This window comes from Amblyomma mixtum, chromosome 7 (assembly GCF_055824585.1).
Source record: "Amblyomma mixtum isolate Tamu chromosome 7, ASM5582458v1, whole genome shotgun sequence".
Lineage (NCBI taxonomy): Eukaryota > Metazoa > Arthropoda > Arachnida > Ixodida > Ixodidae > Amblyomma > Amblyomma mixtum.
In genome coordinates, this window is record NC_143018.1 from 23,391,523 (window position 1) to 23,405,251 (window position 13,729).

The 13,729-nt window shown below is 46.1% G+C and overlaps 1 protein-coding gene across 3 annotated transcripts in view; it reads right to left on the minus strand.

Moving 5' to 3' along the window:
- LOC149335276 (uncharacterized) overlaps positions 1-13,729 on the minus strand; it is a 91,447-nt gene that overhangs the window by 12,027 nt on the left and 65,691 nt on the right. For all 3 annotated transcript variants that reach the window (XM_089551941.1, XM_089551943.1, XM_089551942.1), the window contains exons 2-5: positions 7,783-7,998; positions 3,883-4,028; positions 1,257-1,362; positions 236-393 (exon numbers count right to left, since the gene is read on the minus strand). In XM_089551941.1, the coding sequence (XP_089408067.1) occupies positions 236-393; positions 1,257-1,362; positions 3,883-4,028; positions 7,783-7,998 (626 nt within the window). The remainder of the gene's footprint in view (positions 1-235; positions 394-1,256; positions 1,363-3,882; positions 4,029-7,782; positions 7,999-13,729) is intronic.

Genomic DNA, 13,729 nt, shown 5'->3' on the forward strand with positions numbered 1-13,729 from the left:
CGTCGCCAGCGTTCGTCATCAAATGGTCCACATATGGAACCCAAGAAAAACAATGCGCTCGATAGTTTCCAAATGAGAGGAAATATTGTAACGCGAAAAAACTACCGCCTGCTTTTATAGGGTTTTGCACTGAAATCTACAATCGATGATTACTCTTGACATTTCATAATAAAGAAAACGCTGTCAACATTGAAAGCACCTGCTCCATCATTTTTCACCAAAGACTTTCACATACCTCGATAATACTGTGGTGGTATTGCTCCTCGTAGTGCGTAACAGAGTAGTGGATGGTCTTCTTAGGTCCACAGTCCCACCTGACGTGCTCAGGGATAACCGGACAACGAACCCGGGTCTGCGTTCGCCCGTCGCAGTAGGGAGATACTGAGCTCTTGTCTGTATAATAAACGAAATGAAGACAGCGCACAGGTTGACTTCCGAGGTATTCGTTGCTGTAGTCTACTTTAGGGGTAGATAGCAATCGAAATTCGTTTACGAATAATGAAACACCAGAATAATGAAACACCAGAAAGACTCTAGAAGTAGACCTGCCAACTATGCATAATAAGAAGCGAGAAACACAGGAGTTATGCATCACGCCCTGCATGGTCGATGAGAATGGCTGGCAAGGGCGATGTGCACGTAGCTGATGGTGATGAACATTGACGAAGTGTGTTATCTTAGTTCAGTACCGGCTAACCAAGTACTGACATGACGTGTCCCGGTCATTGCAAACAAGTCCTATAATAAGAAACCACATTTCATCGACAAAAAACAGTAAGAATCCAGACGCAGTAAGAGTGCTTTGGATTCTTACTTTGTCTTGACAGAGGGTTCTGACACAGTAACAACCAAGAGGGTGGCTACCGTGGAAGGAGGCGGCTATCACCAGGACATAGGAATGTGAAACCTCAGCGTGTCTCCATATTAGAATTCAAGGCTATATGGCTAAACCAAAGCTATAACAGCTTTCGGTGATTCGTGCGGTAAGCCAGGAGGCTTAGCTTTAGAATTAAAATTTTTTGTTCGTTTTGCACTTCACGCTTTGCTTATTCCTCCTTTGACGTGGTATTTTTTGTTACCTTCATTTATTTTCATGCTTTCAGAACTGGACTTAAAAACTGCTGCTTTAACTATGGTGCCTAAACCTAGTGAAGCTGCAGTGAAACAGGATTTTACCAAATAGCATTACTGATTTTTGTATACGTCTGGAAGAAATAAACTGCGCCAGTATGAATAGACGTTATGTAAATACTCACTGGTGTATATGACTTGTTTTGAGCATTGGTAGCTCTCTCCTTGCATATTAACGGTTATCGCACCTTCATGATTGGTCACTCCCACGGAAGCCTCTTTCGCTGGTTCCTGTGAAGAACGAGGCCAAACGCTCTTTAGGTTCTGCCATCCTTCAGGGCAAAGAAGTAACGAGGGTAGTTTTAAGGCCCTCCTTCGCACCTCTCCTCTCCTCGCCTTAAAGGGACGAAGACACCAAATTTTGAGGCTGTAAAAAGCCTGCTATTGGATTCCTCTGTACGCAAGGGCACTCACAGCCAGGTGTTGGACACAATAAACGTTTAAAAATTATTTTAATTCGGTTCCAAAGATTACCTAAATACTCACTCTCACGATCTAGACCCATCGCTAGCGCAATCAACGCTGACGTCACTACGCTGGTAGAGTAATCAACGTTTTAGGGGCATCATACCAAAATACAGCGACGTACGATGAGCGGGGCACAACCAAAGCCGCAGCCATGATGCACGAGTGACGAGCCACGTAAGCGAAGTTGACGCACCAGCGAGCCGCATTTGCTGGGAACCGCCACTCGCTCGGATAGTTTTTGTCAACGTGTTGCCGAACTAGCCATGCTTACTGGCATCTTGCAAAGTGCTTCGCATCCTCACGTGAACCCGCGAAGGCGATATTAGCGTGTGATCGTGCGATCAAAAACAAAAGTAGATGGCCGCATTGGAATCAGATTCGTCAAATACCGAGCTTCTGGGACTAGTCATGCCGTTGTTTGGTTTCATGCGCTGGTCAGCACGCATGTGACAAAGCACACTATGCAACCGTAGGTGCGTCACAATTTTCTGGGCCCACAGGCAAAGTAGTTGAGCATCCTAGATAGTGACGTCACTGTCCAACTCGGCGTTCAGAAACCTAAACCGAAAATCGTTCACCTAAAAATGCGATAATAAATTATTCACCCTGAATATATGAATCTTCGATTGTGTATCATGCTTCCTGGAGCAATAATAAACGTTTGAAACAAAGAACGCGCCAACTACAAATTTAGTGTCTCCATCCCTTTGACGAATATTTTCAATCCCTGGTTTTCAGCAGACTCCATTCTTGAATTACATCACTAGAGAAAAAAATGTCCCCAAGAGCACCCATTTGCTCGCTGACGTTGCTAACCTTCTCATTGGCCTCATCGAGGGTGATCTGTTCTGACGTTATTTTGTCCACTGCTATGAAAACACGCCGGTGGATGTCTTCTTGCCTCCTGATATGACTACAGGCAAGTCAAGGAGAGGGTTTCTTTTTTGCTATCTAACTGCGCACACCACTCAACGATGTATGATGAAGTACGAATAATCCTGAAAGTGTACTGGAAGGCCTTCAAAACTCTTTGCTATGCCATCTCCGTCTTGCGTTATACAACACACAGATGCACATTTCAATTGAACAGTGAACTCAACACTTTATCATATAAAGCTTCACTAGTCACCAGCGCTGTTCTCATCAACATTACGGCTCCTAAAGACGTCTAAGCCTAAGTAGGTCAAGCTCCGGGCAATGATGATGCCTGAAGCGACCATCACGGGTGACATAGTGCCTGCACAAACGAAATTAAGAAGTGAAGTGATAGGTCTGGCTAAAAATTGATGGGCTGTCCGAAGTTCGTGCGTCGGGTTCGAATGCAATGAGCAGTGACACTGAATTCCGTTCCTTCCCACTTACTTTCCCCATTTCATTCTTAGACTACGGGGGATTTTCCATTTCAGAGCAAGCTCTAAATGCAACTCCAGTCTAACGCTCACATTACGGAGTGTTTTTATACATGTGAAGAAAGCTTGTTACATATCTCTGGTTTACTGCTTGATGGGGTTTAACTTTCTGAAGCGACTCAGGGTGCGAGGGACGCCGTAGTGGAGGACTGCAGACAATTTCGATCTTGGAGTTCTTTAACGTGCACAGATATCGCACAGCACACGAGACTCTAGGATTCCGCCTCCATCGAAGTGCGACCACCGGGGTGGGGTCGAACTTGAGTCTTTTGAGTCAGCAGCCGAACATCGTAAACACAGCCGTCGTGGGGGCTCACTATCATCAGCCTGCCTACGTCCACTGCAGAGCAAAGGCCTCTCCCATGTACGGCAATTAACCCCGAAATTTGCCAGTTGTGGCCACCGTATCCCCGTAAACTTCTTAATCTCATCCGCCCACCTAAATTTCTGCCGCCGCGTACTACGCTTGCCTTCTCTTGGAATCCACTCCGTTACCCTGAAGGACCAGCGGTTATCTTGCCTTCGCATTACATCCTCTGACCAAGCCCACTTATTCCTCTTGATTTCGACTACGATGCCATGAACCCACGTTTGTTCTCTCACCCACTCAGCCAGCTTCCGATCTCTTAACGTTACACCTGTCATTTTTCTTCGCATAGCTCGCTGCGCTGTCCTTAACTTAAGCTGAACCCTCTTTGTTAGCCTCCACGTTTCTGCCCCCTACGTGAGTACCGGTAAGATACATCTCTTGTACACTTTTCTCTTGAGGGATGTTGGTAAGCGTCCATTCATTATCTGAGAGAAGCATCGCCCAGGACGCCTGTACCGTGCCACAAGGCGCCGCACGTTATTCTTTAGTACCGGCACATCTCACTTTTGCGTTATCTTCCAGCCGTAGAAGAGAGAAGGGCTTCTCAAAGACTTTGTTGCTGCCTTCCGTGGTGAATGCCACCGGGAAATGCGGATCTTCCTTCTCGGCTTCCGGAATGCCCTTTAGAAACTTCAACTCTCCAGTTTTTCCTGCGTGAGAAAAAGTCCCATTAGAAGAACTCTGTAATGAGCCGTGTTGGGATTTTTGATGGACATAGTGAATATGATGTGCGTGCTGGAAACATGCTGGTGACAATGGGATAATGGATTTTATAGTGAGTTTGGTCAGGACAGGATCGACACAGTAGAGACAGCTGGAGCTAATGGTGGTGGTAAGACAAGCTGGACAAATTGTAAGCAGCTGGAATTCATGGTGATGGTAATGGAGCTTGATCAGCGCATGGTGTGCATTGTGGTTTGAAGGGAGGAAGTTTTTAGGGTAGAAACGTTTTTTTCAATATTTCAACACATTCCTTTTTAAACTGCCGCAATGCATATTTACTGCTGCTAAAGCCAGTACCGCCAAGCCGGGCTGAGTATATGCCTCTAGTGCAGAAAAATTTTCCTAGTACAAGCACGAGAAAAAGAAGCAATGGGTAAGAACAGAGTCCAAACCCCAAAAACTTTTTAAAAGTTGAACACATTACCTGTTACTATTGATGTTTTCTTATCACTTCTCGAGATAACCATAAACACAAACTATCAGAGTAATTAAAATGAAGCTGTTTTCACGCAAATGCAACAGTCGCTGTCGCTTTCAAATAGGTATGTTTGCTAGTTGTGTACATTCGCGGTGAGGATTTCACTGCAATGATTTTCTAAAATCTAGTACCCCGTTCGGCTGCATATAGATATCGGAGCCACATTAAAGCTCGAATCCTTTAATAAATGAATATTAATTGAGACAAAAGTGGTGCACTAAAAAAACATTCTATCCGACGCGACTTTATGCTGTCTGCAGCGGGGTTTCCGTTCGTGAACGTGAACTTATTATGGATTTGCTTGCATGCAAAATTTATTCCATCAAAAACGCAACGCGCTTTCGTTAACCGTGCCATTCAGGTTGCGATTTTTCTGCGATGCGATTTTTTTTTGTGCTTCGTAGAAAAAGTGAAGCTATGCGGGCATTTGGATGGTGCGTTAGTCTATTACATGACATGTTTACGCAAAAGGCGTACTGGCGTTAAAAAACGAAAACAACACACACAACAGGACAGGACTGGAGCCATCGTTTTTTAGCGCCAGTACGCCTTTTGCGTAAACATGTCATGCTACAACCAACTAGCTCAAATCAAAGTATTGCTGTTAGTCTATTATGCAGCGCATCTAATGCGATTGCGTTAGGGGCCTCGTTCATGAGAATTACCGGCGTCCGCCCGTCTGTGTCATGAAAACGCAGGTGGGCCAACTGCTCACCGTGTCTACCAAGGATGATAACAATAAAATTAATTGGAAAAACCTTAGAGATCACTGCGGCACCCGCAGTTGAGAAATGCGTAAGCACGTCGTCACACTTTACGTCGTCACACCTTAAGACGTCACACCAAGACGTCGACGTAACACTTCCACACTTTTCACGTAAACTGAGAATCATGAGCGGAAGACGAGACTAAATCTGAAGTCGATCCCTTATCGATCACTTATTGATCCGTTATCGATCACTTAACGATACCTTATCAATACCTTAGTAGTGGTCTGAGGACTCGCCCCGATCTATAAATGTATGAAAGAAAACGAGTGCTTGCGCAGGAGAGACCTTTAACGATATCGCATTGTACTCTTAAGGATATGTTAGGTGTCGTCCAAGATTCAATTTTCCCCTCGTGAGCTTGTTGTTTTCTTGCTGATGCATGAAAACCTAAATAAAACTTCTGAAGAGCGTGGTGACTAACACACATCGCCCGACTTAGTTATGTAGCTATAATTGCAGAACAAAAAGTGTTGCAACTGGCAAGCAGTCTGTTCAAACTCAAGCACGCAAGGGCGAATGGTACGGATTCACGTCGGTTGCTGAGGTGCGTTCCCTTATTTTGGGTCCTAAAAGCATTGGGGTAGATAGTGACTGTCAATAACCTCCGCTGTTGTTCTGAGGGGTGTCGGTGACGAGCCCGTAACTCAGGCGCATTACACTGGCGGACGGAGTACAACCATCTTCCTACTCCGTTTAGCTAGAACGGAAGTACGGAGGCTGTTCTTTATCTTGCCGAAGCAACTCTGAGTAAGGCATTCAACTCCGCTTGCGATTCAGGCTGATGGAACACCTGCTATAAAGATTTGAAGTGCTTTCTGGAGAGACAAAGCAGCCGGTTTACACAGGTTGTGCGGCCTTCTGCCTTCACTTTGCAGAGTAGACGCTGCAAACCGCATCAACCGCTCTCTACACTCTACCCCGGTTAAGCACCTATGTCCTATCGGCAGAATCGGCACACCGGAGGAGCACGGCTTGGCAATAGGTGAGTGTTTTTATCAGACGCAGACGACGCTATTAGTCATGCATCAAAAAAAGGTGCGCCTCGAAATCAGCGACGATCCCACACCATTTCAACCGTGCCTCTGAAAAACACGGCAGCTCTGATAATAAAACTAAGCGATCAAAGCCGACAGTAGTCGACTGACAAAGCAGACGTCGAATATATTGTGCTTACCAGTCCTGGGGTAGGACTTGAAAAATGAGACATCATATATGTACCGTCTAAGCCATTAGGTATAAAGGGTTCGGCAGTAATTCGACTGGCGACCTCAATATCGTGTAAAACATTGGTCGCTTTCGAATGGAGGAAACGCTAATTACGCCTGTAAGAACTGCGCGCAACAAATATGGAAAATACATTGGCTTAGTTGTGGTGTCATTGCAAGATGCTTCAGATCAGGATGCACACACTCGTCAGAAGGCCTCAAAAACTCATCTAGATGCAACTCGGCGTCCACAAACTGCAATCGACAGTCGTCATGCACTGTGATGTTCAGCGACGTCGACTATACTTACAGTAGCGTTTGTGGAGCAGTTTGAACATTTCAACAACGACCTTTATTAACCAGAAGTTCTGCTGGGTCACTTGGGCTAAAAGTTGTAGTTAAACAACTTGAAGATGCCCAAGCAACCCTTAAAAACAAGCGTAGAAGAGACCTCCGAATAAAAAGTGTACACGAGGATGTGCTCTTTTACAACACTGATATAAAAAATTCAAAATCGCAATATAACATGAACAAAGGTCCGCATAATCATTGCAACGTTTTGAGACGACACAAATTGCTTGAAACAATGCAAACACATCTCCATGAGCAAATAAACGAAAAAGAACAACAAGAACCACAGTCGGGAGTAAAAATTTGGATTACAAATGAGAAAAAAACTGCAGGAGCTGAACACACGTTCAAGTGTTGACATTTCGTACTTGCTGAAAATAGACGGAAGATTATGGCGCAAGGATTAGAGCTTGACATTGGCCGGAAATGAGGTTTAAACCATGTATCCTTTTTCGGGTGTTCAAGATGATAGTATCGCGCTGTAATGAACCAGTGATTGCTATAAGTGAGTGAAAACTGGCAGGTTAATGGTAATATAAGCGTAAAATTCTGTATTGATATATGCGGTGTTTCGTACAATTTTGTGCACCTGAAATAAATATAGGGCGGGAGATAAATATTCCGGACATTATATGTCACAAAGAGGCTCTTTTTGTAAAACGAGAATTTCGTTTAAATTGTGTTTAGTTATTGCCAGCCACACCTAATATATTTTAAGTTTTACTTTCTTTTGGGGAATCGCGTCTGTTCCCGACATAAGATACAGCGGCACCAGCAGCTTTGCAAAATACTGAGAGGTTTTTTAGGCTGTGAACAAGCGAAGTATAGAACTGATGTGTCTCACGATATAGACAGGCGAAAAAATTTCACTGCTCACCATTCTCCTCGAGGAGGACATCCTTGACGAAGTCGTAGAACTTGGTGCTGTTGATGTCAGCAGAATGGCAATTTATATACAGCTGATTTTCTTGGCCATGGCTTCCAAGGCTGCCAGTTAGGGTGCACGACCACAAATCTTTTATCAAGAAAGACTGGTACTTGACGTCCATCTTGAAACCAGCGGGTAGAGGTATTGGGGTCGGAATGGTATGGCCTGCAAGGAGAAAACGGAAAGCAGCAAATCACGGGGTGTGCTTAGATGATGAGGGCTTTTGTAGAAACATGTAGGTACGTATACGTCACGCACTTATAGTAAACCCAATAATATCAAAAAACGAGAGCATCAGTAACGTGAAATACCCGTGATGCGTGATGATTTTAAAATGGACGCAGGATCACTTGGCAACACAGCGACTTCAGAAACGAAGGTTTTCTTTTTGAAGACATTTTAGGAACAAACAGGCGTTCAGGCTGCCCACACCGTCTGTAGTACTGATGTCAAACGGTAACTGTCCAAGCAAAAATGAAAAAAAAACTTTAGCTTTACAGCTGGAGGTGGTTATACAGACCACAGAAATATCTAGCCCCGGACTGCACCTTATAGGAAAAAAGAAAGGTGATTATAATGCCTAATCAGATATCCTTTGTCGCCTTTCCCCTGTATTGAAAGTTTGAATAAACTTCAAACTTGAAATTTAAGACGCAGCTCAGCTAAGCAGTACGCAAATTCACGACGGAAGTTTTTCCATATGCAAAAGATACATCACATCCCTGGTTGTATCAAGTTGGATTCAAACCCGTTGTGGGGCGAACACAGTAACACGAGTTCCTAATGCTTCGGGCCACTCTAAATTGTCTCTTTTGATGATTAAATGCTTTTTGCTTAGATTCTGAGCAAATTAAGGATCCGGTAGCTGCGGAGGAACTGAAGCCATCAGTAAGCCGTACCTTAAACCGAACATCAGAACCAACAGAAGGCTGATCGTAAAGCCGAACTTAATCGAAAATCTTGAAACGTTTCCGCCCGAATAGTATCCTGTCGAAAAAAAATCTCCAGCGTCGAGCGGGATTCGAACAATCTCCGGAGTAAACAGACCCAGCTACGCTTGAGATACCTTGGAGCACTGTACAATATGTACAATAGCACTGTAAGTCACTATAGCCGTTATGGAATCAAGTACAAAGAAGTCGTACTTGTGACGTTTTTCTAGGTTATTTCTGCATATCTTGTAAAAGTACATCTTCCAAATATCCTTAAGCAATGCATGCGTCACAATTCGCGTAACTCACGATCATTCTGCTCCTCCACACACGACGCAGGCTAAGAGCCACAAAGTAGCGTTCAGCATTTAAAACACATATTTGTATTTGTAGTGTGTGTCTCTTCAGCACTTGATACAGTTGAGGAGCCCACACGGATGTCAGGTGGTACAACGCAGATTGTTGTAGGCTATACTGGTGCAGGGGTAACAGCTGGTGGTGCTTTAAAAGAAACGGTAGTGAATGCGCTAAAGCACAGCTGACCATGGTTGCCAGACCGACACAAACCACCTAAATCATGAAAGTTAATGTGCAGTGACCCAGAGGGGCTGCAGCCTGTTGATTTAGCTGAATGATTCGAAAGCCGGTAAACGTGTTCAAAACCTGCAGCGTAACGCAGGCATGACAGTGGACGACGATGGACTCATTGCCAACAGCATCATTATACGTCAACACGCGAGGGTAACAAGGTGATGAACGCGTCTCTAAGGCCGAAGAACAAACGGAAGGGAGTGTTGCCCTGAGCACGTATGCAATATAGCCGAAAACTTGGTAGCGCACAGGAAGGAAACTAGGTTCACAGAGTGTAACACTGGAGTGGTCTACGAAGTGCCGCTCTCGTGCGGAAAAAAGTACATCGGCCAGACGGGTCGTTGTGTAAACGAGCGGATGGCGGAGCATCGTAGGTCGTTGAAGGGAGCGGCTTCCTCCAATCTCGCCATGCATTGCAAGGGTTGCGAAAAGTGCTACCCTCATTTGAACAGGACCAGCGTCTTGTTCAAACATAGCGATCAGGTATGCAGGGAGATGGTGGAGGCTTACCTAATCAAGAAAGACTCGGATTCCTGTGTGGCATCACCATCTGTGGCCTTGCTTGACAGGGAGATAACCTTTTTGGCCAATTTTCTTAAGACGAGCAGGCGATATGGGTCTTTGGCGTGATATCAGCGTGACCGTTAAAGTTGTCGTGATTTTGTTTGTGCGCGGTTTTTTGGAAGTGTTATTGACGGCTGCATCACGGTGCACGCGAAGGGATAGTGTGTGATTGTGTTTCGGGTTGATTTTCGCGATTGTTGTGTTTTTTGTGCTTGTCTCACTGTGGGTAGAAGATACGTATATAGGCCTCTTCATGTGAATAAAAATTCAGTTGATAGTCTGCGCCCGTGTTGTGCCTTCTCGTTCTGTGTCTTCGTTTTTTGCGCAGTTTTCAGTATGAATATAGCCGAGGCTGACTCCAAGATCATATATCATCGTCGTCACCGTCAGCATCACTCCTGACTTCGACAACCGAGGAACGCCTACCTCATTCATAACCAACTATGTCCTGCGACAGTAGCATTCACACCACCGCGGAAAACTCGGAACCCTCAAGTCCCCAGCCAACTCTACGCCATCGCAAGTGCGGTTCTGTTCTCTCTAAATTGGGTGTATCCTCCAAGGGGTCTTCCGTCATGCGTGCTGCACATTGCATCTGTCGCCCTATCGATTTCACCGCGAGCATCCGCCAAGAACCAACGCGAAGCTCATCAAAAGTTTCCAGGGTCCCAGGTGGGCAGGCGTTCCGCCGCCGAAAACGCGCACCTGACATTGACCCCAAGCTATGAGGGGATCAAAACTTCTTGCGAGCCATGAACGTACAATGGATTTTAATTTGGAGGAAAGGAAAGACGAAGTTGGGGTCGCGAAATATTTATTCAAGCAAAGGTTTTCAGCCCTTTAGGGCTCTGGGCCACCGCACTGGCCTACCCGCGATCAAACTTTCATGTGTGCCTCAAGCCTGAATCAAACCGAAGCAGCCACTGACGCACGTATTCGACAAGACGCAGTGACTGTCTCACTTCTCAGTGGGTGACTTAACCTCGCCGTAAGGAAAGGGGTGAAGAAGGGGGTGAAAGGAGGAAAAGAGAGATGTAGGTACCCTAGTGGATGGCTCCGGACTAATTTTGATCTCCTGGGGTTCGTAAAAGGGAATCTGAGATTGAATTCAAGTTCACTTGTTCTAAATCGAACACCAACAAAAATAAATAAATAAATTAAAAATCCCCTCTGTCCCTTGGTTTCTGTGGCTGTTGGCTTCTTTCATATTTATAACGAGCCCCTCATACCCCTTCCCTTGTTTATAAGGTATAGTACCACTCTGGAAGAGCGAGAATGTTACCTAAATATGATGCGACTTAGACCACATTCACTAGATAGCAGATAGAGACACTGAAGTATAGTTTTGGTTTGGCTTTTAAAATGCGTTTTTAAAGCGTTTCTGGTCTGTTTATTCATTAAAAAAAAATGTTGAGTGTGCTTTTCGTACAAGCGTACACTGCACACTCCAAATGTTTGAGTGGTAAAGATAACTTTCAAGGATTTCTGTTTCAGAATTTACTAGCTTTACGATGAGACAGTGGAACATCAATCGCTCATCTAGCCACATCTTGGTCACGTGGCCTTGCAACGTCATCACAACCTGGGCATCAACCAAAGACTTGTCTGCTAGCGTTTCAATCTCCCTGCTCCGACGGGCTACAATGTACGATAGTGCTATCTCTGAAGCCCCGCACGGCTACCCGCTACACGCGAAGCGATTAGTCAAGCTAGTCAAACTCTCGATAACGCTTATCAAGTTGCTCTGACTGCTGTTGGAGGTAGCGTGAACGCTCACGTTTGGTCATAGTCCAATTTTCGGCCAGCGTATTCTCAACCGTAGCAAGCATATAGTTGACTGTAATAGTAGGGAACAGAGTAAAAAAAAAATAAAACGTAAATGATTAGGATCAAACTATCACACAAGGCGGTACGCAAGGCCTACGTTAACAGCACACGCCTTAACACTTCCTCGGGGTGGCTGTTCAGCCGAGTTGGCATGCAAAACCTTTAGCGCTTCCAAACGAGACCGAACATGAAGACAACTCGTGCGCTAACGGCGATCTCTGGCCCAAGCTCTAGGACGTCCTTTATGTCCTTGAGCAAAACGACCTGTTACGGAACGTAGATGAGAACGAAGGTGAGAACCAGACGACCGAATTCGTGTGGCAGCAACAACTGAAACACCTTCGTTCTCTTCTGCCCGCCAGACCTACGGAACGAAAGGGTACTATCTACGTTCCGGAACAAGTCGCCTCGCCGAAGGACATAAACGACGTCTTAGCACTTGGGTCAAAGATAGCCGTTAGCAAGTGTTTTCTTCTTCCTGTTCGTCCTCGTTTGCAAGCTCTAAACGTTTTGTCATTACACTTCCCGTGCGATAGAGATAGGCGGAGGCACCGCTGACAGGTGGCCTCCCAACTGCTGCAGACGAGTTCGCTGAGTTCTCGTACATGTTAAGGCCGGACTCCATAGACACTTCTGCGTCCTACGCGCCGTGCGCGCCTGCCCGTTGTGCGCGGCGCCCCGACGACCAAAAAACATGACCCTAGTATTAGTTGTGACAGATAGTTTGTACCACACCGCCGTACGGATTATCTCTGTCAGTCCCTAGAATACCTGCTTCCATTTCTTCTGAACGATTATGAAAAGAAGGATCTATATTTCGAGACCTACAGTAAAAAACAACTGCGACAGTATTTTGTAACCCACTAAACAACCTGTGTACAATAATCATGCTAACTTTGTATTGTATCTCAATTCCGCTATGTTTTCTGATATTCAGGAAGAATTGAGGCCGAACGCCGATCACCTGAAATTTTCTTTAACAACGATTGTTTTGTTAATAATTGTACTGTATAGTTGTTCGAATGATTGTTTGAAGATGTGTACTTACACTGTAATTTAGTTTGCAACCACTGCTGCCTTGTATGGGCCCCCAGGCACCTTTCAAGCTGTCGTAGAACAGCTTTTACGCCTGGGGGCCTTCAACCTCGAGTTGAAAATGAATGAATTGAATTGAATTGAATATACGCATGGTGCGCCCTCCTCGCGCATGCGCAGTAGTGCGCGGTGCGGCGTACACACAGCGGCGGGCGCACGCGGATCCGGCGCGTCTGCCGAGACTGCGACGTCAGGCCTCTGGAATGCGCCGACCGGGAAAGCATCGGAAAGGAGCGCGCGCGCCGGCGTCGACGGCGGCAAGGGCGACGCAGCTGCTCCTCTCGTGACGTCACGCGGCTGCCGCGCATGAGCAGCATGGTCGGCGCAGAGAGCACGCGAAGCTTAGCTACAGTGGCTGGAAACTTAGCTAAGCTCTTCCAACCCGCGTAGTGACGCCTAGCTGCAAAAAGCGATACACAGCTGCAAGCGTATGGCACCAGTACGCGGCCTGTCGCGCGCGCAACCTGCTCCGCTCCGGAAAAAAAAAAACAAGCAGAACGCCCACTGATTAGCCGATGCTGGCGCGTCGCAAATAGCGCGCGCGCTCCCTCGAGTAGACACACTCGGCGGCGGCCGACGCGTCGCGCATGCGCTGACTTCCTCTGGCCGGCGCGTGGGCGCCAAAGCGTGTAGGACGCGCCCCGAAAAGTGCCCATGGAGTGGTCCTTTAAAGGGAGACTGAAGCACTTTTTCTGAAAATCGGGCTGGCAGCGGCATCCTATAGTTTTTCATGCTGTATACTGGAATATCGCATCCAAATAAGGCAAAAACAAGCGCGAATTGCCGTTTTTAGCCGAAATATGCGGCCTGTGCCGCGGGGCACGCCGCGCGGCGCGCCGCCGCCCGTGATTGGTCAAGAGAGGTCGTGACGTCACTTTGAGGACTGG